Source organism: Hyposmocoma kahamanoa, unplaced genomic scaffold (genome assembly GCF_003589595.1).
Source record: "Hyposmocoma kahamanoa isolate Upper Pololo Valley unplaced genomic scaffold, ASM358959v1 102, whole genome shotgun sequence".
Taxonomy (NCBI): Eukaryota; Metazoa; Arthropoda; class Insecta; order Lepidoptera; family Cosmopterigidae; genus Hyposmocoma; species Hyposmocoma kahamanoa.
Window position 1 is genome coordinate 17,915,884 of NW_020653337.1, and position 26,615 is coordinate 17,942,498.

The 26,615-nt window shown below is 34.9% G+C and overlaps 6 protein-coding genes across 6 annotated transcripts; 4 read left to right on the forward strand and 2 right to left on the reverse strand.

Annotated features, from left to right (window-relative positions):
* Window positions 1-146: 146 nt before the first annotated feature.
* LOC113237377 (alpha-methyldopa hypersensitive protein-like) lies at window positions 147-8,469 on the forward strand. Its single transcript, XM_026473809.1, has 5 exons — window positions 147-322; window positions 6,295-6,415; window positions 6,684-6,797; window positions 6,897-7,016; window positions 7,095-8,469. Exons 1-5 carry the CDS (start codon window positions 243-245, stop codon window positions 8,160-8,162), a joined length of 1,503 nt encoding a protein of 500 aa, XP_026329594.1. The 5' UTR covers window positions 147-242; the 3' UTR covers window positions 8,163-8,469.
* Window positions 8,470-8,581: 112 nt separating this feature from the next.
* LOC113237386 lies at window positions 8,582-10,902 on the reverse strand. Its single transcript, XM_026473821.1, has 2 exons — window positions 10,357-10,902; window positions 8,582-8,844 (listed from the first exon to the last, which is right to left on the reverse strand). Exons 1-2 carry the CDS (start codon window positions 10,520-10,522, stop codon window positions 8,693-8,695), a joined length of 318 nt encoding a protein of 105 aa, XP_026329606.1. The 5' UTR covers window positions 10,523-10,902; the 3' UTR covers window positions 8,582-8,692.
* A 1,772-nt stretch (window positions 10,903-12,674) lies between these two features.
* On the forward strand, window positions 12,675-13,942 carry LOC113236796 (negative elongation factor E). The gene is made up of 4 exons (XM_026472983.1): window positions 12,675-12,957; window positions 13,196-13,349; window positions 13,457-13,624; window positions 13,738-13,942. Exons 1-4 carry the CDS (start codon window positions 12,690-12,692, stop codon window positions 13,940-13,942), a joined length of 795 nt encoding a protein of 264 aa, XP_026328768.1. The 5' UTR covers window positions 12,675-12,689.
* Window positions 13,943-15,035: 1,093 nt separating this feature from the next.
* On the forward strand, window positions 15,036-21,422 carry LOC113232902 (probable cysteine desulfurase, mitochondrial). Its single transcript, XM_026467799.1, has 8 exons — window positions 15,036-15,187; window positions 17,660-17,739; window positions 18,064-18,318; window positions 18,828-18,993; window positions 19,412-19,696; window positions 19,827-20,000; window positions 20,155-20,287; window positions 20,641-21,422. The coding sequence occupies exons 1-8, from the start codon at window positions 15,067-15,069 to the stop codon at window positions 20,792-20,794; spliced, it is 1,368 nt and encodes a 455-aa protein (XP_026323584.1). The 5' UTR covers window positions 15,036-15,066; the 3' UTR covers window positions 20,795-21,422.
* A 444-nt stretch (window positions 21,423-21,866) lies between these two features.
* Window positions 21,867-23,183, reverse strand: LOC113232908 (ras-related protein Rab-14). Its single transcript, XM_026467811.1, has 3 exons — window positions 22,834-23,183; window positions 22,519-22,763; window positions 21,867-22,435 (listed from the first exon to the last, which is right to left on the reverse strand). Exons 1-3 carry the CDS (start codon window positions 23,011-23,013, stop codon window positions 22,237-22,239), a joined length of 624 nt encoding a protein of 207 aa, XP_026323596.1. The 5' UTR covers window positions 23,014-23,183; the 3' UTR covers window positions 21,867-22,236.
* A 1,176-nt stretch (window positions 23,184-24,359) lies between these two features.
* On the forward strand, window positions 24,360-25,939 carry LOC113236410 (zinc finger protein 684-like). Its single transcript, XM_026472451.1, has one exon. It carries the CDS (start codon window positions 24,799-24,801, stop codon window positions 25,843-25,845), a length of 1,047 nt encoding a protein of 348 aa, XP_026328236.1. The 5' UTR covers window positions 24,360-24,798; the 3' UTR covers window positions 25,846-25,939.
* The last annotated feature ends 676 nt before the right edge of the window (window positions 25,940-26,615 follow it).

The following is a 26,615-nucleotide window of genomic DNA, read 5'->3' on the forward strand; positions in this document are numbered from 1 at the left end:
AACCTCATTAAAAAAAATAGCATACATTAACAAAATTTATATCTAGTTGTTTCAGTTTCCATAATAAAGACTGAGAGCGTCGCTATAGAAAGCTGCATGCCAGCAAGTTCATATAAATCCACCTCCATTCTGCCAGAGCCTCCATTGTCTCTCAAAGCGTCATCAAGAGTCCATCTGTCACATATATTACTTAAACAAATTAACGTGAAGTTTGATGATTATATAAGTGTGGTGAAGCGAAAATGGACTCTCAAGAATTTAGAGAATTCGCAAAAGCGGCAATAGATATAATTGCTGATTATTGGGATAATATTAGGACTCGGTATGTTATTGTTATTTATTTATTTATTGAGAATTAGTTATAGAGCCATCAAACTCAAAACGTCTCGTATTCTTAAAAATTAATTCGTATAAAACCTCTTAACTACAAAAACTTGACATTTTTCCCCGGACAAATTGGTCTTGTGCTTGCTGTAGTATTACTGTTTTTTTTATATAATTTACTACATAATTTATAAGAATGCTAACAGTATGATGAGTAATCACGTTGTGTATGATGTCCGAAATTTTGTTATTTATTTATAGAGCATTGCTTTAAAAAATAAAATAAAAAACTCACTATTAAGTAAAGTTATGTAACTTAGTTAAAAAGTAAATTATGTAGAAATGTGACCGCAAAATTGCACCATTTTTTTTGCTTTCCCCACTGTTCTGAACGAAATAAAATCATGACAAAAGTAGTCACAGCTTACGGTAAAATGAGCCATACACATGATGTCATTTTACCCTTGCAGAGTTTAAATTTTCCCCAAAACCGCCATGGCTCTCATTAAAAATAAAATATTCGATTGCTTAAACAATTTGCTGCTTTTGTCGTTAATTGATTTGTATGAAATGTCAATAAAAATTGTACAAATTAGAAATCGTCGTAGAACACTTTGGTAAAAGGTTTTTAGCCGACTTCAAAAAAGGAGGAGGTTTTCAATTCCAATTTTTTTTTGTGTGTGTGTTACGCGATTACTCACGCGGCATTTGTGAACCAATTTTGACGTTTTTTTTGGAATGAGGGTACCTCAGTATTGGGCCCATTTAAATTTGAAAACAAAAATTCCCTCTAAGGATGGCAAGCTAGGGGATGAATCCGGTTTCGCGCACTTTCCGGTTTCCGATTTCAATCAATAGATGTAATTCCACGAACTTTTGAGGTCAGCTTTTTTTTAATAAAAAAGTTATAATTATTACAACGTATCTACGTAATAAACATAAATGCTACGTAAAATGTGAGTTTTCGCAAATATACTAAATATAGGTAATGTTGTCCCTTAAAACACGTTTTAAATTGTAATAGTGTGCCAAGCAACCACACCAATTGCCGGTCTCAAAGTAGGGAATTCCCTGTACCTGTTATGAGTACCAGAGCAGCGGAATTGACTCTGGGGCACATTCCAGAATACCCAGACCAGAACCAATTTAGAAAATATCTTTGCCCATATTGGTCCTACCGGAAATCGAATCCGGGAGATCCGGATCCAATGCCCTCAATGTAAACCGTTAGGCCACCAAGGTCGTCCAATTCTTTATATCACGAAATAAATATGAAATTAAAATCGAGTTAGGTAAATCTGGTTCCTCCTATAAAATTTGAAAGATAAGCACATTCATGGTGAAGGTTAATAAAGATTCAATAAGGCAAATTATTAAAATAAAATACAAATTATCTCAAGAACCAGTGTGCAAAAAAACACAAGCAGTAAATTAACTTTAATATCAATGCTAACTATTCAGTAAATTATAGACGACGGAACTGCGGAAAGTTAAAAAATCAAGATTTATCTCTATAATTATTATTGATAATATATTGAAAATATTCACAACACCATTATCAAGTTAGTGTAGAATTTCTATCTAAGTAATTGTTCCTATAGCGCCGGCAACAGTACAGTCAAGCGCATTGACAATGTAATAAATCTACTTTTACACCATTGACTTTACACTGAATATTTGATCTCAGTTTAACTGTCGACTTATTCATTCTCTCCATTGCATCTTTGAAATATCTTTGTGTTGCCTTCTATACTAGTCGCATGGCACGATTGGGGCGCCGACCAGAAATCGGGGCTGCGATCACCGCTCTGGATTGTGGTAGGTTCAGCAGGTGTCCATTGCCACCTAGCGAGGTAACGCTGCCAGTATAATGAGAGCATTTTAGCCAGATACGATACAGGGCAAGATTTTTTAGGTTAGGATTTTATTATTAATACATCTTGAGGAAGCCTAACGCAGATTTTTAGGTTGTAATATGTAAGTGTATGATCTTTTTAGTATCTATTTTTATTGTCCTGTCGTGGACTCTGCCATGGGACATCGCTTAGGCCCATTTAGATGGAGAGAGTTTCTCGTCTCGAAGATACGATTATCGAAAGAATATAAAAAACTTTCCTCGTCTAAGCATTCGCGATTATCGCCCTTCCACGTGAGCGATAATCGCATCGCCTTTCAATATTGAATGTCTCCGTGTAAACAGAACTTGAAAGCAAAAATCGTATTTCGAGTTTTTGTGCCAGCCGTTTCTACCATAAGTACAGCGCGCGAAGGTGTTTTGATTATCACTGCTTTTCTAAGACAAGAATGAAGGAAAGGAAAAAGAAATAAAAGGATTAAGAAATGTTGTAAAATTTTAAAAAAGTATATACAGTGCAATGAACTTAATATTATCAGCAGTTCCAAATTTCAATGATTTTTGCGTCATTTTGATATATTCATAGTCAATACCGCTGTAATCACTGAACTGGAATGGCAAATCTTGCACTCAAAACGTTTCGAACCGATTTGTACGATAATCGTATGAACTTGAGAAAATATCATACGAGATCGTGTTTAGACAAGTCGAAAACTCGTAAGCAAGAATCTCCTTACTACATATTTCTCTGTGTAAACAGTCGAGGAGGCGATTAAGTTGCTTGCGAATCTCGTATGACATAATCGTAGACAAGATTTTAGTTCTTTCCTCAATGTAAACATTATGATACGATAATCTTATGGCGATTATTGCTTACGATAATCGCGTACGATTTTTCGTCACGAAGCGTGCCATAAACTCTCTCCATCTAAATGGGCCTTTAGTCGTGTTACTTTGCTACCGTGTACTGGCTCTTACAATATGGCGTGAGTTCTGGAGATGCGCGGCCGACTGGTAACGTGCGTTCAGAAGAAGAAGCGAGATGTAAGGGCGATTGCGCGTGTGGCACAGCATGCGTCCGCGAGCCCTTACTTCGTTGTTGATTAAATTTGGAAAATGTGACCAGAATCGTAAATAATCGTCGGTTCGAATCCGGCCGGATTGAAGGATTTTTTTCTGAGTGTTCGATCTTCGTATTAATAATTAATACGAATATAATTTATCATTTTTTTATAACTTATAAAATGTAATATGAATGTATAATGAATATCTATGCCCATGTCTATTGCAAGGAAATCAAATTGACCGTCACTAAGCTATATTTTCAATACACATCGAATTATTTTTTATTTAAGAGATGATAAAAATACATTTTTATTTCTTATTTTAAAGAATAAATATTGAAAATTAATACCCCACAAAATTGTTTTGCCTATTTGCTTTTTAATTTAACTTAAAGCATTGTATAGGTAGATTTATGAGCCGTTAATAAATCTGTTATTAACTACGCAAATTTTGCAGTCAACTGTAGAGTTTACCAGTGTCGAGCTAATCACTCGACCGAAAGATTCCATCATGAAATTACTATTAAACCAATTACACGACAATTATGAACTAATCGCCGCATCTTTTCCTTCCATTGTTAGTATATAAAAACATTACAACAGATCGTCAGCAGCAAATTATATTTACAAGCGGCAAACATAATTTACTAATAGTCTACGATCTATAAGTAACTAATAAAACGTTAATACGAATTAAAAATTCTGTAGGTTTTTATAATAAATTTTTATTATACAGAGTAAGTCAATGATACTTCTAAACGACAAAATGGTGAAGTAAAAAAAAAGTATTTACTAGGTATCGTTTGATACTGCTTGAAAAACTTGTAAATAAAATACTTATAAATAAATGAACTACGCATATACAATCTAAAATTGTTAGATTTTCTCATAAACATCATGCATCGAATACATAACCAAAAAAAAACTTTTTTGCAGCTCCTGAAAAGTTGCATTTTGTTCTTTACGTCAATTTAACTGCTTTCGTGGCGGAACGGTTACCATCCTGGTCTACCACGCAGAGGTGCCCGGTTCGATTCATAAAGAAAAAAATATTTAAATTTCTGTTTGTGTCTATGACACCCGCGACACAGGGTTTCCCTTGTGCGGGACTAGGAGTGTGTGCGTTATTATTATTATAGTATTCATGAGAATATTTCTATTAATGGCAATATATCTTTGTTTATTCTTGAAAATATACCATAGTGCGAGCGTTATTAATTCAAACTAAAAATAACTTAGATTATGAATTACATAAATAGAATTATTCATAGTATCGACTTCCTGAACTTGCCTTGACTTGAGTGGTTGGCAAATAATTTGTTATTAGCTCTACAATTTGCAACACACAGGAGCAAAAGAAGAATCAGCGACCTAATTATCAGCTAATGCAATGCATAATTTTTCTCGTATATTCGAAGCTTTTTTCCTCGAAGATTTTTTTCGTTAAATTTAATTTATCTTCCATTATTATATACTGATTGATACTGAATCACAGTTTTCAAATTTTATAATTGTTTTAGGCCCTCATTGCATTTATTTGCCTAAGATCTTAGGGACAAGGAAATTTTCATTTGCCAGCCCTGCCTGCTACAACGACGGTTCCAGGCAGCACAAATTGAGATACCTCCTTTTGCCCTCTGACATGTTTGGCATATCGTTTATTGATTTTTTTTTCTGTGAATATGTTATTTGTGTCCAAAAAAGTGTCATTGTGGCAATAACGAATTTTTGTATTTGTATTTTCCTTACCACTCTAGAAAAAGCTAGATTACACTAGACCATAGTTTCCCAAAGTGTTCCCTAAAACCCCAGTGGGCTCTGTAGAATCCTAGGGTGGTAGTGACCTCGAAATCAATTTGGGGGCGTTGATGCTGTCCAGGCGGAGCTACCGCATTTGAAAAAAAAACCTGAATTATTTATATAAATTACACTACAGTTTTTATCATGCTTAAATTTAGCGAAAAAGTTTGGGAACCTATGCGCTAGACGGAGAACTCATATTTTAATTTGATTTAAGCTTTCACGATTTTCACACGTTATTTGATTTTTTAATTATTGATTTTTAAGGACTTAATCACGTATAAAACATATTTTATTTACCTCGATGTTTCGGACGTATTGCAACGTCCAACCAATTTTGATGTTTTTTTTTGGAATGAGGGTACAGTATGGGGCCCATTTAAATTTGAAAAAAATATTCCCCTCTAAGGATGGCAAGCTAGGGGATGAATCCGGTTTCGCGAACTTTCCGGTTTCCGATTTCAATCAATAGATGTAATTCCACGAACTTTTGAGGTCAGCTTTTTTTAATAAAAAAGTTATAATTATTACAACGTATCTACGTAATAAACATAAATGCTACGTAAAATGTGATTTTTCGCAAATATACATATAGGTAATGTTGTCCCTTAAAACACGTTTTAAATTGTAATAGTGTGCCAAGCAACCACACCAATTGCCGGTTTCAAAGTAGGGAATTCCCTGTACCTATTATGAGTACCAGAGCAGCGGAATTCACTTTGGGGCACATTCCAGAATACCCAGACCAGAACCAATTTAGAAAAAATCTTTGTCCATATTGGTCCTACCGGAAATCGAATCCGGGAGATCCGGATCCAATGCCCTCATTGTAAACCGTTAGGCCACCAAGGTCGTCTAATTCTTTATCAATTCCATTCTTAATTCCATTTTTAATTATTGATTTTTAAGGACTTATTCACGTGTAAAACATATTTTATTTACCTCGATGTTTCGGACGTATTGCAACGTCCATGGTCTCGAAGGGACTGAAGAGGCTGGTGTCAGCATCTTGCATGCCAGTTTTTATAACTACCCGCACTAGACCTTCATTATTTATTTGTGCACTAGGGTTCTCACTAGACCGAAACACAACACTCACGACATCCAGCTCATATTTTAATAAAAACGACTTACCTATCTTATCATCACAGCCTTAAATTAACGTGAATATATCACTAATTTGAACTGATTAATATCAACTGTGTTCTTTTCGCTTACTGTTAATAAAAATGTCAAAACATTAATTTTTAGAGATGTGCTACCGTCGGTAGAGCCGGGATATCTTATAAACGCCCTCCCAGAAGATGCGCCTGAGCATCCCGAAGAATGGAAAGATGTAATAAAGGACTTCAATGAGCATATTCTGCCAGGCGTAAGTATCGAAACTAACCAAAAGCATATACCTCTATTGCCTAGTAAAGCAGAGATGCCCAATTCTTAACATCAAACGAACATACACAGACTTACCTCAATATAGCTACAACAGAAACAACTATACGTTCAAAATGTGGTTTGTTGAAGTATGTACTTTGCTCTAAAAAACATATTCATTTAGTAAAAACATCAAACGATATTGATAGTTAGTGAATTAACCATAGTTTTTAATAATAAAACTAAGTAAGTACTATTTTCCTTAACAGACTACTCACTGGCACTCACCACGTTTTCATGCATTCTATCCTACTGGCAATTCATTTGCCAGTATCGTTGGCAATCTTCTCAGCGATGGACTGGGAGTTATAGGATTTAGCTGGGTAAGCAATATACGGTGCACTCTAGGATAAAATTTAAAAAAAATTAAGATTTGAAAGTAATACTCAGCAAATATTTACTTATCACTTTGTTTCTTTTAGATGTCAAGCCCCGCGTGCACGGAATTAGAAGTAGTGACCATGAACTGGTTGGGTAAGTTACTCGGTCTTCCAGAAGAGTTTCTTAACTGTTCAAGTGGACCTGGTGGTGGAGTTATTCAGGTAAACAACTAACATATTTTTTCTTTGGTTATGTTTGAAGCTAATATAGGTTCATGTTCCTTGTAAATTTACTTTCAGGGTTCAGCAAGTGAAGCAACACTAGTAGGATTGCTCGTAGCAAAAGAGAAAACGTTACGCAGACTTAAGAAAAATGATCCCAACATCGATGAGGACCTAATCAAAGCAAAATTGGTCGCCTATACTTCAGATCAGTGCAATTCCTCGGTAGAAAAAGCTGGAGTACTTGGTTCCATGAAGATGAAATTGTTAAAGTCAGACGCTGACGGAAGACTTCGCGGTGACATGCTTAAAAAAGCTTTCGAAGAAGATAAAGCTCAAGGTCTTATACCCTGTTATGTGGTTGCTACTCTGGGGACGACTGGAACGTGTGCATTTGACCCATTATATGAATTAGGACCAGTTTGCAACGAAGCTAATGTGTGGCTGCATGTTGACGCTGCTTACGCTGGCAGTGCTTTCATCTGTCCTGAATACAGGGAATTAATGAGAGGCGTAGAGTACGCAGACTCGTTCGATGTTAACATTCATAAATGGATGCTTGTCCACTTCGACTGCTCGGCTATGTGGTTAAAAAATGGACATGACCTGATCAACACTTTCGATGTACAAAGAATTTATTTAGACGATATAAAGACAACAATAAAAATTCCGGATTTCAGACACTGGCAGATGCCTCTTGGCCGTAGATTCAGGGCGCTTAAATTGTGGTCAGTTCTAAGGATTTACGGTGCTGAGGGTATTAGAAGACACATCAGGAATCATATAAGCCTTGCTCAGTATTTTGCAACGCTGGTAAGAGCTGACGAAAGATTCGTGGTGGAGCCTGAGCCATCCATGGGATTAGTGTGCTTCAGATTGAAACATGGAGATAAAATAACGAAGAAACTGCTAGATAATTTGACGGAAAAAAAAGAACTCTACATGGTAGCTGGCTCATGTCGCAGAAACTATGTGATCCGCTTTGTGATTTGTTCTCGAGTGATCACAAAGGAAGATGTTGACTACAGCTGGAACAAAATCAAAGTTGAAACCGATATCGTGTGCTCGGAAGAAATACACACAAAACCACAAATTCCTGCTATTAACCATATACAAGCTGCCACGTTATGTGAGAAGTCCAAATGAATATTTATTACGTACCTATGTACAAATTCTATCTTACTTAGCATCTAATGTAATTATCTATTATCCGCAAAAAAATCATTAAAATTTAAGCGAGACGATCACTCCCGATTTATTTGGTCACTAATTTTTATGTAACACAGACTAAAAAATGAAAAATCTTATAATTAGGTAACATGGACATAAATAAAAAGATAAAAACAAACTTCCAAAGGTTTCAATTGTTTATTACAGTAAATAATAAGGTCCGATATTTTCCTTCCTTTTTATGTGTATAGTATCATTTTTACGTATAGGATAAATGTATATATATATAGTCATAATAAAATAGATCAATGTACTTTGAACATGAAATTGGCGGAAATTCTGTGATGTCATTTGCGTTTACAAATAAATGTCTTTCTTAGTTTCTTCTTTCTTTCTAAACACTTTAACAAGTCAAATTCAACAAAATTAGAAGAACTCGTTGGCTTTGGATATTAACTAAATTGTTTCCGATTTACATTCACGATGTTTGTTGTTTTCTTTCATATTTACACGCAACTGCACCTACGACCTACACAAAGACCGTAAGAATATCCTTTGCGCAAGCAAGGCTCTCGGCAGACAATATCCTCAGTGACTTCCTCGAACTCGCAATGGACTACTTGATAAGGGTGATGCACTGAAACTGGTTCTGGTGACTCTGAAATACAAACACTTTCTGTTAAGTGTCGATTCGCAAAAAACCGGAAACTGTACTTAATGCAGCCTCAATCCTTATCAGCAAATAAGGGACAACTTTCATTTATCATTATCACGATCTCTATATACTGGTACAATTACAGGCATATGGAACTTGTCAACTGATGTCTCAGGGTGACGGGAGCAGTAGCATTGCCCCTAAATCTTTGCGATTTAAAGCTATGACTAGCAGTGCTAGTCATAGCTTTAAATATACTTATTAGGGATAAATGTGTCGCTTACCAGGCACGCGGCGCACGACTTGTTCGTCCCGTTATAATACTATAAGTAGAGATACGTATAGAGAATATTATAAATATTATTTCTTAGTTTATAAACTTTGGCTAATCCAAACTAATATTATAAATTTATTCGAATTATATATAGAAATATAATTGCTTTCGAATTATGTCTGTTACGTTTTCAACACCTAAACCTAAGCTGAACTAGATTTAATGAATTTTGGTATAAAGATACATGGAAGAAAGAAGGATATAGGTATTTTTTGTCACAAAGATAAATCTTAAAGGGTGCTAAATAGGGAATGAAAGTTTGTATAGAGAGCCAATTATTTCTCAAGTAAGTAGTAGGTACAGTAGGCTGCTCGAGCATTTTTTTTATAATACATATTAAGTGACGGGACTAACAAGACGTGCGCCTGATGGTTAGCTACACGCCTGTCCATAAAAGTTGCAGTGCCACTCAGAGCTTTAAATCGCATACGAGCGCACTGCCACTGCGCCCGTCACCCTGAGACATAAGTTGACAAGTCCCGTGTGCCTGTAATTTCACCAGCACCCTTTTCCCTTAAAAAACCGTAAAACCACCAAGCAGTAGGTAATGCTGACATTAATTACAGCTTGGCGGCAGAAATAGGTATGGTAGCAGTAGGTATGCCCTGGACGAACTCTTTCACAAGGAGCTACTGCTACTAAAGATTATATTCTACGCAGAGGAAGTCGCGGGCACAAGCTAACATGTATTATGTTTTTCAAACGTAACCAATGAGTCACACATAATATGCTAAGTCGACGCAATTAACAGCATGAAATGCTATCACGCATTTGCAAGGCATGGCCTCTAAACATTCACTACACAAATATGACAAAGCAATGTTCTTGCTTAGAATACAAAAACGTTTGTTGTAATAAATAGGCACGTAATGATCGCGGATTCCTGATTTTTAATCAATGTAATGATGAGAACGACACATTTATATATAAACTGCATACCGCAGTGGATATTACTAAATATGTTTTATAATTTAAACTCATTTTCTGTATTAGGTAAAGGTCTTTTCAATAGTTATCGCTAGAACAATAAAATACAGTAGTAGTACCACAATTGCCTGTGTGTACACTAGGTACACTGTACACACTGTTACATGCTATTACGTATTGACTGCTGTTATTATTACTGTTGTTTATGCAAATCTTAGCAAAAGTTAATACAAAACAAAATATTATCAACCTACCTGCACCATGTTCTGTAATCTGTTCTGTCCTCAATTTTTCTTCCGTCCGATCTGTTACTTTCACAATTTCTTCCGTGTTTACAATAAAGTTGTTTTTAGGAAACGCCACGGCTATTTGTACACAACAAGCCACTAGAGCAACAATAAAAATGCCTTTGAACGCCATATTTTTTTGTCTCGCTATAAGTATTTTGGATCGAAATAAAAAATATTTGTATGAACGTTAATCGTATGTCTATAAAGTATTGCAAGTAAATGTGATTAAATGAGGTCAGACTGAAATCTTCCTTTTATACTGTCGGACGTTCAATGCACGCTAACTACACATTAATGAGTAGGTACGGAATACACTTCGTGGTAGAATGACTAATGCTGTTTTATTGTTTCCAGGTATGCATGCTTATAAAGTGTACGTATTCTTGAATTGGAAGTAAACATTTCTATTTCAGATTTCATCATGATACTTTAATGTTCGTAATTCTTAGTGTTAATGAACCATATAAATTAATAGAAATCCGTTTACCGGAAATTGTAAACTTGTTAAGTAATAAATTCAAAGCCAAAAGAGTTTGTGATTTCAATAAGATGATGTGAGAGACCTAGAAATTGCCTAGAAAACATATTTTCTCTTGCTTCCGATTTGAACTCTTTCCCACCAATAACTTCCACGTCCTCGTGCTCTTTTCTAAACAATGCCTCCTTAAATAAGCTATTCTCTATCATTAGTTATTGGATACGGAGGTGACGTGGCTTCCGAGTCGGAAATAGCGTCCGATTTTATTACCGATCCGTTTGTCTAAAGGCGCGCTAAGTATACAAGTCACTGATTTTTGCGGGGAAACGAAATACATGTCCGATTCTTCCCTCCGATTTGCAGCGTTGCCAATGCAAATTATTAAAAATCCCAAAAAATCAAGGTTATAAATTTAGGAAGAGCAAAGGTCATATTTCCCACATGTAATAATATTTATTCATTCTCAGTATTTATTATATTATTACTGTTACGCTTAAAAATATTGAAGAAAGTCAAAATGTACCCATCTATTACATATACGATAAGCTATAATTAGAAATAAACTCAACAAGTTGAATTAAGTTTAAACCTTACTAATTAAGCTTGACGAATGGCAAGTTGTAGTATTAAGGTCTATCCATACATATCCAGACCGTGCCCGAGACGTGAACGGGCCGTGCTCCGTCAGGGGTTCAAAATAATAACGTTGCGTTTTGTTTTGTATGAACTCGTTCACACATGTCCGTGTCCGGGGCGGCGCGCCGGTACGGGCCTGCAGTTCATACAAACTAGCACGCCCCGTCCACGTCCCGGGTATGGCCCTGATGTGTGTGGATAGTCCTTTAAAACACCTATTGCTTGGCTTTGTTCGGCAACAGCTGTATTCTTATTTCACACCGGGAACCGGTCAAAACGAGGAAGGGTCGTGCGCTCAACACGCACCGATTGATCATCATCATTCTATTTAAAAGCCAGGCTCTTGTCGGTGACTGATAATAGTAGAAATTTTACAATTCAAGACAAGGTAATTCGAATACTACTGGATGATTTTATACATATAAGCGGTTTGCTAATAATTCTATATAAATGTTGCTATATAAGCAGCGCATGTGCGATGTTGAAAAAAATATCAATATCGTTCATAAACAAACAAATAAATAGTGTTTTTGTCAGTGATTATCAATGTAACAAAATATGATAAAATTCTAAAATGCAAGGGCGTTTTCCCCACATAGCGTAATTCAAACAAAATCCCCAAACGAGTTGTCGAGTTGAAATTCCCTGTATTTGGGGAATTACCCATAAGTTGGCAACACTGCAGTTAGTTCAGAAAAGTCTGACGTAAGAATTGGACGCCTATCCCTATCGGACGTGTATTGAGTGAATCCGATCTAAAGTCGAATCCGACCATCAGACATGAAATCGGACGTGTATTACGCACTAAGTGAAAAAAATCAAAGGGAGAAAAACTAAAACAGAATTTATAAATTTAATCAATTCGTTTTTGGTTTCTCTCCCATAAATTTTCTAACCTTTTACTTTCACATTGGCATTGGTAGATACCAAGTGGTCTAGTGCCATTTAAAAAAACTGTAAAAACACCTATAAAACGTCACTTTTGACATCGGTTCGCTCCACGAGCACAAAGGGAACAATAGAAAGAGATAGCGTACATGCGTACTACTGGTGTAGAACAGAGAAAAAATATATATTCTCATCTAAGGACTAATATAATTGCTATTTATGTTTTTGGACGGGATTCTATTCTAGTTTAAAATTTATCTTTTGTGCAAATTTCTCTGCAAAACTGTATTTAAATATGGTATATTTACATTTTCCGTCCAACCTGACAGAAGAGGAGTTAATGTTGCAAGCGAAATATCAAAAGTTAAAGAAAAAGAAGAAGGCATTGCAAGCGTTGAAAGCGCCTAAACAGGAACCAGAGAAACCAGTGCTCCCGAAGCGGCCTACTGAAGCTCGTGATGCTCGTGAAATAGCACGAAAATTGATTAAAAGTGGTGCTATTCAAGCTATTAAAAGCCCCCCGCCTCAGCCACAGAACGCTACTTTTAAGAGGCCTAGAGCAGGTTAACAAGCACGTCTTTAACATTTATTTACTATCAATATTCGCTGAAATACCCTTCCGTTGTATACAACGGAAGCTACGCTCCCTGTACAGAAAAATGTATATTTTGGTGGATACTTATACTTATTTCTTACTTTGTAGAATTAATGGGCTTGCAACCTTTTGTAATATGGATATAGATAACTTGTTGTTATAAACTTTTAAGCTACTTACTTTTGATATAATTCATTTCTTTACAGGAAGAGAAAGGAAGCTAAGTGGATCAGCAGGAGCCACAGGAGGAGTAGCATCATATCAGCCATTTAGTGCATCCCAAGAGCCACCTCCCCCTGAGGAGAAGCCTGCACCACGTGTTAAATATCTCTATGACTCTTTTGTTACAGCTCGGGATAAGTAATTATATTTGAATATTTTAAAGCTGTTGTTTTTAAGCAATTTCATTACACAATATGACATGTAACAAACTCATTGACTTTAAATTACAAACTGACATTTTGTAGGGATGATAAAGGCCCCAGACCTCACCATGGTGGTGACAACCCCAATACAAACCGGACCCAGAGCAACACCCTACAGGTGACAGGACCTAGTCTCACTGAGGAAGGCATCAGGCGCAGGCTTGCAGCATTCGAGCCTTTTACTGTGGCACAAGAACCAGATGAAGACAAGTAAGTGTTTGTTTATTTCTTATTATTATACTGTCCGTTACCTTTTAACTATCAAAAACTACTACCAAATAAGTTGTTTAGTTTAAAACTTGTAATATTATTTTCATTTTTAGAATATTTGTAACATTTGAAACTGTGGAGGCCGCGGCCCATGCCCAGACATCACTGGAGACTGGTGATGAGGGCTGGCGAGTTGTATCAGCGCGACGACCCCCACAAACTGCAGGAACATGGGCACCTGCACCCTCTCCAAGAAACCCTCAGCCACCTAAAGATTCTAAACGCAATCTAGTTACTTATGATGATATATTTGATTAAAATAAAGAAAATTTAAATATGTATGGGTTCTTTTAATGTATGTTTCCAAAGCACTATAGGGCTATTACACATAAACACGATACGACATCGTGTCGTGCTGCGCGTAGGGCAGGATTAAAAAATTGTAGTCGCAGCGTGCAAGCCATCCTGCAATGCGTCCTGAGTGACTCCATACGTAGGACAGGGCCTGAAATATAGTGTCTAATATAGATTATGACCATAGGGACAATGCATAAGCAGTCTCCTGCCTGCGCGGACTGCCATGCAGTTAGTGAATAGCGATGCAAACGATACATCGATTTTTTGAAACATCGATATGCCGTTCATAAACATCGATGTTGAATCCCAAAACATCGCTCACCATGAGCGATGTTTTCTCATAGCGCCATCTTCCGTCCCGTCCGTAATCTACAGATACACACATAAACAGATACGTCTCTCAGGGCCGTATTCTAGAACTCTATTCAATGCTCAAGTCAGGATTGCACTGGAAATACGACCTTAATGGCAGGGACTTGAGTATGATTTCGAGTGCTTTAAACCATACTCAAGTCCTGACTTGAGAGTCAGGACTTGAGTATGATTTAAAGCAAGGGTCGTATTCTAGAACTCTACTGAATGCTCAAGTCAGGATTGCACTGGAGTTGAGTAGAATTCTAGAATACGACTCTGAGGGTCGTATTCTAGAACTCTACTCAGTGCTCAAGTTAGGATTGCACTGGAAATACGACCTTAATGGCAGGGACTTGAGTATGATTTCGAGTGCTTTAAACCATACTCAAATCCTGACTTGAGCATCTACTCAATACTCAAGTCAGAACTAGAGTATTGCAGTGAGCACTGAAAATCATACTCAAATCCTTCCCATTAGGGTCGTATTTCCAGTGCTTGAAATCATACTCAAGTCTGCTCAATTCCTGACTTGAGCATTGAGTAGAGTTCTGGAATACGACCCTCAAAATCATACTCGCACTACTACATAATGAGTCGCTTTAATTCGATTATATATTTACGAACGAAACCGAATTTTTCCTAAAACTTTTTGAACGCAACGACAGCTGCAACTGTCAAAAAACTTAAACCGAGTCGCAATCGAAAATATTTTTTTTGAAAAAAATTGAAAAATGTTTCGTTTGGCGAAAAAATTATTTCCTGCTGTTTCGAAAAACTTAGCGAGACACACTGGACAGAGTAATAAATGCGTCGTATTGTTATTACAACACCAAAAGTGTCTCTCAAATACAGGTAAACAAGATTTTTTTCGTGGTTAATGAATAAGGACAGCCTTTTCGACAATAGCAGTAGACCAGTTTATTTGCTATGTATTACACCATCACTCTTTATATTACCCGTATTTTACTGAAATATAGTGGTGTCTTACTCAACGTGCTGCAATAGGCAATATGGGGCCATAACATTTAAAATAATTTATTAACGGTATAATTAAGTAGCCTCTGTTGTCTTACTTTTCAGTCTAGGTAATTACGAATCAATTTAGGACAAAAATTTGCAACAGAATAATTTCTTATAAATACATCAAACATTTCACATTCACTAGTACTACATTATCCAAATCAAGTCTATTTCTTGCCTTACCCGTGTGACGCGCACTGCTGGCGCTGGTGGATTGTAATGTAGATTCCGCTTGGAATATTCTGAAGATAATAATGTAGCAAGAAAGTGTAGTAGCCTCCGCAGCTTCCATACACCTTGCTTAGTATGTTTAAGGTTCAAAATCCAAAAGGGTAAAGAACTAATGGTAATAAATCCAGTTTTATAAATATTTATTCCGGTTTTAACATTGACCTATCAACAATTGGACATCGGGTCTAATACAAAAACCATGAAAAAATGTCTGAAGTTAACCTATACAAACATAGTGACATGTAACGAAATATAAAAAAAAACTAAAACATAATTTAAATTGTAACGTCATTTCAGTTCTGCCTAATTTAGCTTGCAACAATTTTAAGGGTCGTATTCTAGAACTCTACTCAATGCTCAAGTCAGGATCTGAGTATGGTTTAAAGCACTCGAAGGGCCATAACATTTAAAAGAATAATAATAATAAAGCACTCGAAATCATACTCAAGTCCCTGCCATTAGGGTCGTATTTCCAGTGCTTGTGTTGCCAGTGCAATCCTGACTTGAGCATTGAATAGAGTTCTAGAATTTGACCCAAAGAGCCCTAAAACACCATATTCAGCTTCTGCTGGAAACTTAACAAGAAGCACCATGTTTAGCTTCAACTGAAAATTACTTGAACACAAAAGTAATGTAGCAACCTTTATTGTATATAATTTTTATATTTAATATCATGTCGAATTTTGTACAAATTCACTTCAAGAAATAATAAAGAGTTGGGCAGATACATACATACAAATATTACAAATGTGAAAATAAGTGTGTACTCTAAGAAATGTACCGATATTCCAAAGAACTCAAATATCTGTAATTCCGCTAAAACCGTTTCGCTTTCAAGTAATTTTGATGCTTCTCACAAAGCCAAAGTTAGCTTTTGTTTTGTAATATTCCTAAAAAAATACATTTGACATTATGAAAATTTGAGCTAACATTATTACGGTCAAATGTATTTTCTGACTTCTAATAGGTAATCCCAAGCTGTAAAACAAGTACAACAATATTTTGTTATTGCTAACGTTTAATAAAAAGTCATTTTAAAAATAAGATTAAAATCAACACAACTCTATAGTTTTGTTCGAAACATTTCAATCGCTTATGGTTCGAACAATTGAAAATGACCAAAAAGTTTATATGAGCTTCTTGAAATTGATGGAATGGGTCTTTTTCCATCTTTTTTGCATGCAATGTGTAGAAAAAGGACAGTTAGCTATTTGATTATTTTGTTTGCTTTTGTAATTTATGTTTACGATTAATTTATATATAAATTAAATATTATACAACTGTACATGATAACACTTTTAAATGATAACTATGATAACACAATATATTTGTTTAGTGAAAATATGATACAAAATCCTGTTTTTACACTTTACTGCAGTATTTTTCACAAGTTAAGGACTATCCACACACATCAGGGCCGTGCCCGAGACGTGGACGGGGCGTGCTAGTTTGTACAAACTGCGGGCCCGTCTCGGCGTCGGTCCGGACATGGACATGTGTGAACGAGTTCATACAAAATATACGCAACGATATTTTTTTAAGCCCCTGACGGAGAACGGCCCGTCCACGGCCCGGACACGTCCCGGATGTGTGTGGATAGACCTTTATTGTTATATAGTACTGCATGATTGACAACCGCGCTGTCAGTCGAACAAATGAAGACTGTTGCGCTATTGACGCTCTGTATGCGATTTTAACGCCCTATAGGTGCGGACACTTTTTAGTGCGAACACGAAGTCCATTTGTTAGTAGGTCAATGGGTTTTAACTATATTTATGATCTTTAAAATGTTTATCGCATTAGAGATTTTTGGTAACTGGTAAACGGCTCAAAAAAATAAGAGAAAATGTGTTCGCTGCCGCGAGCAGGGAGTGACGGTGGGACGAAACAAAATCAGAAAGCCAGGCAAAAGAGCCATGGAATAATTCAAAATTTAAACTTAAATATGAGTGGCCAGAAACTGCTGAAACACGGTAAAAAGGTGGGATGACGATGTAAGGAGGTCACACCGCTACAACCGTAATGTTATTTGTATGTATAATAATATATAACATTTTATTTTACTATTTTCAGTTGACATTGATAAATACAGCTTAAAACATGAAGAATATGGTCGGCCATTATATTTTGACGCACAAGCGACTACTCCAGTGGTAAGAATCCATTGCTTTGATTTGAAATAACAGTAAACAAGATAAATGTTTAAAAACATAAACATTTATCTTATGTTTTTTTTTATCTTGTTTACTGAGTATACCCTATCATTTAATTCCAAATTTTTTATCATTTATTGTTAATTTTTCTGAAGTACAATTGATATTTTTTTATTTTGGATTGTAAAAGCAATGTTTTATTTAATTTTCCAAAAAAAAACCTGTTGTCTTATCATATCTTCTGTTACCAAACCACAAATGTAAAATTTATAATGTCACCAAATATCTTATAGTAATAATTTTTTGACATATAATTATTTCCAGGACCCAAGAGTGCTTGATGCTATGCTGCCATATCTAGTCAGTTACCATGGTAACCCACACTCTCGAACTCATGCCTATGGTTGGGAGAGTGAAGCAGCAGTGGAGAAGGCTAGGGAACAAGTTGCCAGCATCATTAATGCTGACCCAAAGGAAATTATATTTACATCTGGGGCCACAGAGTCAAACAACATTTCTATCAAAGGAGTTGCACGGTTCTATGCACCTAGAAAAAAACATGTAGTGACTACACAAATTGTAAGATGGTATTTTTAAGTTTAAGGCTCAATTTATATTGAATCGTTCACTCATTCCACGGAAGATTTTGGCTCATTTCTAGTTTGCACATTACACGATTGTTCATAAAGTCCATTATGCGATGTTACAAAAATTCACTTCCTCTCCATTCCGCCGCAATATAAATTGAGCCTTAAACTTAAAAAAAGGAAATAATATAATGTTGTTATAATGGATTGAATATCAACTTTTTCATAAACAATGAGTTTTGTTTAGTCCTGTTTTGAAGGTATCAGATTATGTGTGAAATAATCATTCTAAGTACCTGTTCTCAAACTAGAGTATTACCTGTATATGAGTACAGAAGTTACAAAATTATTCCAGAACGGTACCCAGACATGAACCAAAGTAGATAAGTTTATTTCTTAAATTGGTCCTAATGGGAATTGGACCTGAGAATCTCCCGACCTACATCACCGAAGGTGTCAATATTTAGACCTAGTTAACTCTTATCTTTTTTTAACACTTAGGAGCACAAATGTGTATTAGACTCGTGCCGAGCTTTGGAAGGAGAAGGCTTCAAAATAACATACTTACCTGTTGGATCTAATGGATTAATCAGTTTGACGGAGTTGGAAAAGGTTTTGACACCTGAGACTAGTTTGGTTTCTATTATGACTGTCAATAATGAAATAGGTACAGTATTTCTTGTTCAATTCCGAATTATTTTACCTCATTTACATTATGCAAATAGAAAAATACCATATCGACTGTGAACTGGCATTCAGTACTATCTCAATTTTGACAACTTACAGGTGAAGAAAAAAATTGTTTGCGTAATTTTTATAGCATCTGGTTTATTAAATAAAAACGTAATTTTTAAATTTTTTATTACACATGCATGTATTATAAAGCTATATAAAGGATTTTTTCTTCAGCCTGTAAAGTTATCGAAATTGAGATAGTACCGGTTACCAGTTCATGGTCGATATACAATTTCCAATCAGGGAGGACTGGATTCAGAACAGTCGTCTTACATAGTATACTGCTCGGTCGAAGATGAAACCCAACATGGAATGTGATATACACTACCATAAATATGTAAACATTGCAGGCGTTAAGCAGCCTATCGCAGAAATTGGCGCGTTATGTAAAAGCAGAAAGATATTTTTCCACACTGATGCAGCACAAGCTGTAGGGAAGATACCATTAGATGTTAATGGTATGAACATCGACTTGATGTCAATTTCTGGTCACAAAATATATGGACCTAAAGGTATTGGCGCGTTATATATTAGAAGGAGGCCGCGAGTACGTGTGGAACCAATTCAGAGTGGTGGCGGCCAAGAGAGAGGCATGAGAAGTGGTACAGTGCCTACACCACTTGTTGTAGGATTGGGTAAGAAACTCATTACAATGCTACATATTATGCTATGCTACTTTTTTTTTAGTTATTATAAACAAAGAATTTTTAAAATTTGATTCATCTGTGCTTTTAAATGGGAAGATCTGTTTCACGTAATTTCCAGGTGCCGCTTGCGAGATAGCTGAACGTGAAATGGCCTATGACCATGCATGGATAGAGAAATTGTCACAAAGATTTTTAAACAAGATCTACTCAAGACTCAAACATGTCATAAGGAATGGTGACCCTGAACAAACATACCTTGGATGCATCAACTTATCATTTGCTTATGTTGAAGGTACACTATTAATTTTAGAATGTATCTTCTGTTTTAGTTAAGATGAATAGTATTATTTAAATTCAGATTACATTGAATGATTTGTCAATGGTAAGTCATTTTATCTGCATTTAGTAATTCCTTCTATCAGTGTTACAAAATTAGGTTTTTTTAGGTGAATCCCTACTGATGTCGCTAAAAGACGTTGCATTGTCGAGTGGTTCAGCTTGCACTTCTGCTTCACTAGAGCCGTCATACGTGCTGAGAGCCATTGGCACTGATGAAGATTTAGCTCACAGTTCAATAAGGTATTGTTTATTTGGTGAATATTTTATGATTAGATCTAAGCGGTTGGAATGTAAATATAAAATACTTATAAAATACTTTTAAGGGGTGAAAATTTGATGCCCAATTTATTATACTAATCAAATGTGACACTATTGTAGTTAGCCCCTGCACTACATGCATTTGCAGTGCAATAATGTAAATGGGCTTTTAGCAACACAAATTAAAAGAGTATTCTAGCGTTATTCTCCAATTCTACTAAAACTGATATTCTGAAAAGACACCCGTGCCCAGCAGTAGGACGTATAAATGGGTTGATGGTGATGGTGGTGATTTGAGAGTTAAAAGATAAACTATGTAACACTTTTTGTTTTAGATTTGGCTTGGGTAGATTTACAACAATTGAGGAAGTGGATTACACAGCTGAAAAAACAATTCGTCATGTTGAACGTCTTCGTGAAATGAGCCCTCTATGGGAAATGGTACAAGAAGGTGTAGACATCAAAACTATCCAATGGTCTCAACATTAAAACGGTCACGCCTTTACACTAAAAATGTAAATACATTTTGTTTGTAATATCCTTTTATGCAGGTCATATTCACTGAAGGTCATATAGACGCACATTTTTCGTTCTCGCAAAAAATTCAATTTTGCTGAATTGACTACAGTAGACGTTCGATTGGTCAAAAAAATTTTAATTGATAAATGGATATGTAAATTAAAGAACCATTTTAAAGTACAGGTTTGATAAACAAAATATTTAAATTATTAATTTTATGGTCACGACACATTTTTTACATTAGTTGCTGGCATTGAAATCAACCAGGAAGGATAAAAAATGTTATTTTGCTAGAATCAATAAGTTAACTTCTAGTACATGTAAATACATATTGTACCGACCCCACCTAGCATGGGATAAGGATAGGAAGAAGAAGAAGACATGTAAATATAACGTAATTACTTCAGTAAAAAAAAAGTAATTCAAACATATTAACTAGAGCTTTGCTCAATAATTATTATTTAATGTGCTCATGGCGAATCCGGAGCCTAAATTGTTGGTGGGCTTGTGAAAGTGAATTGTGCCCTTTTACATAAACAATTTGTGTTTGAACAAAAATACTTGTCTTGAAGATCTGGAATTGAATAATTGTTTAAATTAGTTAAACTAGGTTTAGCAGATTTTATCAAAAACAAGATTTACATTTGTTTTGCTTATTATAATATAGATCCAATTATGTTGTACAGTTAGATGAAATTTTGACTGCGGCGGCTCTCCCATGTAAAGTACAATATATTTTTAGATCTGCTTAAGCACCCTATTTGAGCATATGACATTATTAAAGTGAAACATTAAATTTGTTATGTCAATGTGATTGTAACAGTAAGAAATATTTTTAGAATTAAAAATAATTAAAATTTAAAACTCATGGTTTTATTCCAATTGATGTAAAAAGAAAATGTTAATAACAACACAATGATTAACTAAATCATACAGTAAAATTGCCATCAAATTATAAAAAACTAGATAATACATATATGCATAAGTTACTTCTTGTGAAATCTAACATTACATATGGTTATTATATACATCTGGCCATCATATTAAAGCTTTAAAACAACTTTCACTCTTAACTACATTCGAGGATTACGCTTACATAAATGTTAACAATTAATTAAAAAATAATAATCATAAAAGTAATGCAGCACAATATCAAATATTAAATCTGAATTTCACTATTCCTATTGGATTCAAAGTTCAGAGAAAACAGTACATTCCATTCATATTTTGTGCTATTTTTTGTGATAAAAAGGGGAAGTTGAATTTTATTTAGAAATTGGATTTTGTGTCAATTTTTCATCAGAAAGCAATAACCTTAGCAATGCAATGCACTCATTGCTCGTCCCATAGTATTAGTGATTTAAATGCATATCAAAAGCATATTGTTAGATAAACAGTTTAGAAGGCAGACATCAACAACTACATGGAGGTTCCTCAGGCAGATCTGGACTTGTGATTTTGAAGCTGTCATGATTCAAAGTCTGAAGTTCAATTCGAGATCTGTTGGACTCAACCAGCTGTAAGGCAATGTCTGAAAACATTTCTTCAACGCCCTTGCCTGTCTTGCATGATGTTTTATATGTAGTGCTGATAAGATTATGGCATTGTTCACTGGAAGCAAATAAAAATATCTTTTATATCATATTATTGTACTAACTTAAAAAAAATTACATCTGTTCTTGTAGACTAATTACCAAAATGTGTCTATGTCCGCATCAGTAACCTGTGGTGATGTCCCTTCTAAATCAGACTTATTTCCACATAAAAATATTTTGGCATTCTCTGCATATGTCACAATGTCCAGCAAATGCTGACTCAGAACATGGAAAGACGAGGCGTTGTCCAAGGAAAACACTAAAATAGCTGCCTCAGCAAATTTGTAGTAACTTGAGGTGACAGAAGCAATCCTTTCCATGCCCCCAGTGTCCCAAAGCTGCAACTGAAATAACATACAGACTTATGTAGCGGTTTTATGCTAATTAATACATCCAATAAATAAAGCAACCAACCTTGACGTCTTTGTCGCCAACTTGATACAATTTCTCAAAGTGATCCAAGCCTAACGTAGACCTTCTATCAGAATTTGGGACAAACGTATTATTGATGAATCGGCGGAACAAGGAACTCTTTCCTACACCATATTCACCGCATAAAATTACTTTTAGAACTGGAGTTTTAACAACAGCCATTGTTGTAATTAAATTCAGCGATCCGCGGCCTGCGCTACTTACTTCATTGGTGCCGCTAAATATTTATCAACAAAAAATCTACAGCCTTTAGTCAAATCATTACCTATATTATTCAAAATAAAAAAATGAAAAGAATTCGCAACACAGGTCACAGACGAAATAACGGATGAATGATGGTACGAAATGAAGAAGGGTGAAACGTCAAATTTGTAAATTTTTATTCCTTGCTTAGAAAAAGCGTAAATATCGGATTTTCGCTCGCTTTCATTTCATCGGTTTTACAGAACTTTGCACGACTCTATCTTTCTTTAACATGTTTCTTGAAAAAAAAAATGGCGGGTTTTTGAAATTACGAGGACAGTTTTATGAAGATTATTTCACATTTTTTTCAATTGTCCTAATATTGCTGTTCCACTTTATAACTTACTTTCTCCAAAATTCCCCCGCCCCGTTAACATAAACAACCTCTTAACTTTAGTGTTCTCCCCCCATATTGTTACTCTATGTAAATTTATCCACTTAAATAACATATATTTATAAATATTGTTTTGCTGTTTTGTTTTACATTCTCAACTGAGTACTCCCGTAGTCCAACTTACCAACACCGGTTAATGTCCTATTAGAGCTTAGCGAAAATTTTTTTTTTTGTTTCGTTTTTTTTTCTTTCAACTGTGACATTGGCAAAATCATCAGTTCTCATATTGATGGAGCCATAAAAATAAAAAGTGAAGTGAAGATTATTTTTATTTTAAGTATATTATGAAGAAAAAAATAGTGATGAAGAAAGTTACAACTATATTTTAAACCAAATTACAAAAGACCGAATCCAAAAGTTATTGTTCAAAGTGATGGAAGATAATTTTATTTAAATGAAAGTAAAACATAAATAATAACACCCGCCGCTTAAAAGACTATTTAATAAACGCAAATAAGTGAACTAAGTTAAATAACTCTAACTCTTAAATAAGAGAAAATGAAAACAATGTATTATAATTTAGAAATACAATGGCAAATTAATAATGAGGATCGCGATAATTAAACGAAGACATGGCTCAAAGCACTCCAAGCCAAAACTATTAATTAAAAAAAGTATTTGTTTCTTCCAAGCCCAAATAAATACTAATAAAAAAAATGTACCATTTCCAAAAAAAAGGTTCAAAAAAAAAAACAAAGTGGATAACACTTTGAGAAGGGTGGAAAAATTGGTTTCCATAGCCTAAGGGATAACATGATCAAAATGAACACTGGCAGAATTGTTCTCAGTTGTTCAGAAGCCAAAACAACAAAAAAAAAATAGTTCATACACTATCAATATTGGTGAATAAAACAACAAAGTTGGCGAAATCATCGATTATTTCGATGGAGCCATCGCATTTAAAAGAAGTGGCTGAAACTTGATTGAACGCTATTTATTCGCGAAAAGCCAAGAACGAAGAAAAAAGTATTGATTAATGTCGAAGAGGTTATTCAAAAAATAAATACATTGCTGCTGCCTTAACGTTGGCGTCTTTGACCAATATTATCTGCCTGCACTCTTCGAAGCTCGTTGATCAACATTATCTTAACTGACCGCATTCTTCGAAACTAACAAGCCCAAGCCTAAGACCGCCATTAAGGAAATAGAAGTATTGATCATTCTGACGGAATCCTGAGTGGGCGCCGCCAATAATAAAAAAGAAGAAGCTTTGCTTATTTGAGGCTGAGGCATTTTGCAATTTTGTCTAAAAACCCAAGAAAGTACATAAAATACTACATAAATCAAATCTAAAGAAACAACGACGAATAATGGTTACATGGTATTTAATGTCAAAATTATCTAAAAAAAATAAAACGTTGGATTTTCTTAATCATTACACTAATTTATTGAAGACCGATCCAGTTGTATGTCATAAAACAAAAAGTTTGTGCCGCGTTTGTTTGCAAGAAGGTAAAATAACAATATTCGGTAATGAACATGTAGATATACTTGAAACTTTATATACATTTGGAGATATTCAAATAAGTAAAGATGATGACCATCCGGAACATTTGTGCGAGGTTTGTTATAATTTCGTGAAACTTGCCATTCAATTTAGAAAAACTGCTAAACGGTCCGATGAATTACTTATGAAGTCATTAAAAGAAGAAAAGGAAACAGTGGATAATTTTGTTCAGTCTCAAGATCATGACTACGATGGCGGAATTGACGACGACCCATTAGACTGGCAAGCAGAGTTTGGCAATATAAGAGAAGAGAAAAAAGAAAAAGTAAAATATTCCCAAAAAGTCACATGCAATATTTGTAAAAAAATTATCAACCGCTCATATTTAAAGGAACACATAACGCTACATGATCCAAACCATCAAAAGTATGTTTGTGAAGTGTGCGGAAAATCATTTAGACTTCGATGTGCTTACTACAATCACAGTTTAAGGCACAGAAAAGATTTTCCATTCAAATGTCAATTCTGTTCATATCGTGGAAGATACTCAGAATTGCTGAAAAATCATATGCGTACACATACAGGAGATTATAGATACATGTGTACAGAATGTCCAGCCAGATTTCTCTTCAAAAGTAATTTAAATAGTCATATGCTTAAGCATAAGGAACCACAATTCAAATGTGATGCTTGTAAACGAGCATTTCATACCAAATTAAAATTGCAACGTCACTTTGAAGCAGACCATTTAGGAATAAGAAATCACATATGTTCATTATGTGGGAAGGCATTCGGTTACAGAAATGCTATGTTAAAGCATCAGCGTCATGTTCACAAAAGGGAGAAATCCATGTTTGGAAGAATGCCTTCCTATTTGGAAGCTGAAAATAGGAATCAACAGACTTTGTAAATTAACACCTAAAATAAACAAAATACCATCTAAATATTGTTTATTAAGTTTTTAATTTAATTTAGTGTAGTATGTATGTACACCACAACATAAATACAATTATTATATAGGTCTACATATTCAAATAAAACACAATATTTCCCATAAGTAGAATATATTATCATATGATCACCATGACGAAGTTTATACTAATGTAGATAAAAACATTTTTTTCCCCTTTGTCTTTGGTTTTCTAGTAACAAAATGAAACAAATTGAATTGCAAGGCAGTCTTTGCCTGTTGGTGGACAAGTGTTAATCAAAATAACGTATTTTATAAAACTTTTAAAAGTAATATTCAGCCTTTTTTTCATGTAAAGATTTTGCATGAATTTGTCCAAGTGCCACTATTTTGTTCTTCGTCATTTGCTGTCACCATTTCATTTAGATACCCATTTTTAACCGACTTCAAAAAAAGGAGGAGGTTCTTACTTCGACTGTATTTTTTTGTATGTATGTATGTTACGCGCTATTTGTGAACCGATTTTGTTCTTTTCTTGTTGGAAACAGGGTACCTCATTATTGGCCCCATTTAGGAAGAAAATATTCCACGTCTAAGGGTGGCAAACTAGTGGATGAATCCAGTTTCGCGCACTTTCTGGTAACCGCAATCAATAAAACTTGGCAAATAGATGTAATTTCACGAACATTTGTGTTCAGTTTTTTAGTACTCTGTACTGAGATTGTTCTTCACCACTTCTATTATAATGTCCTAATTTTTCGTTTGGATAA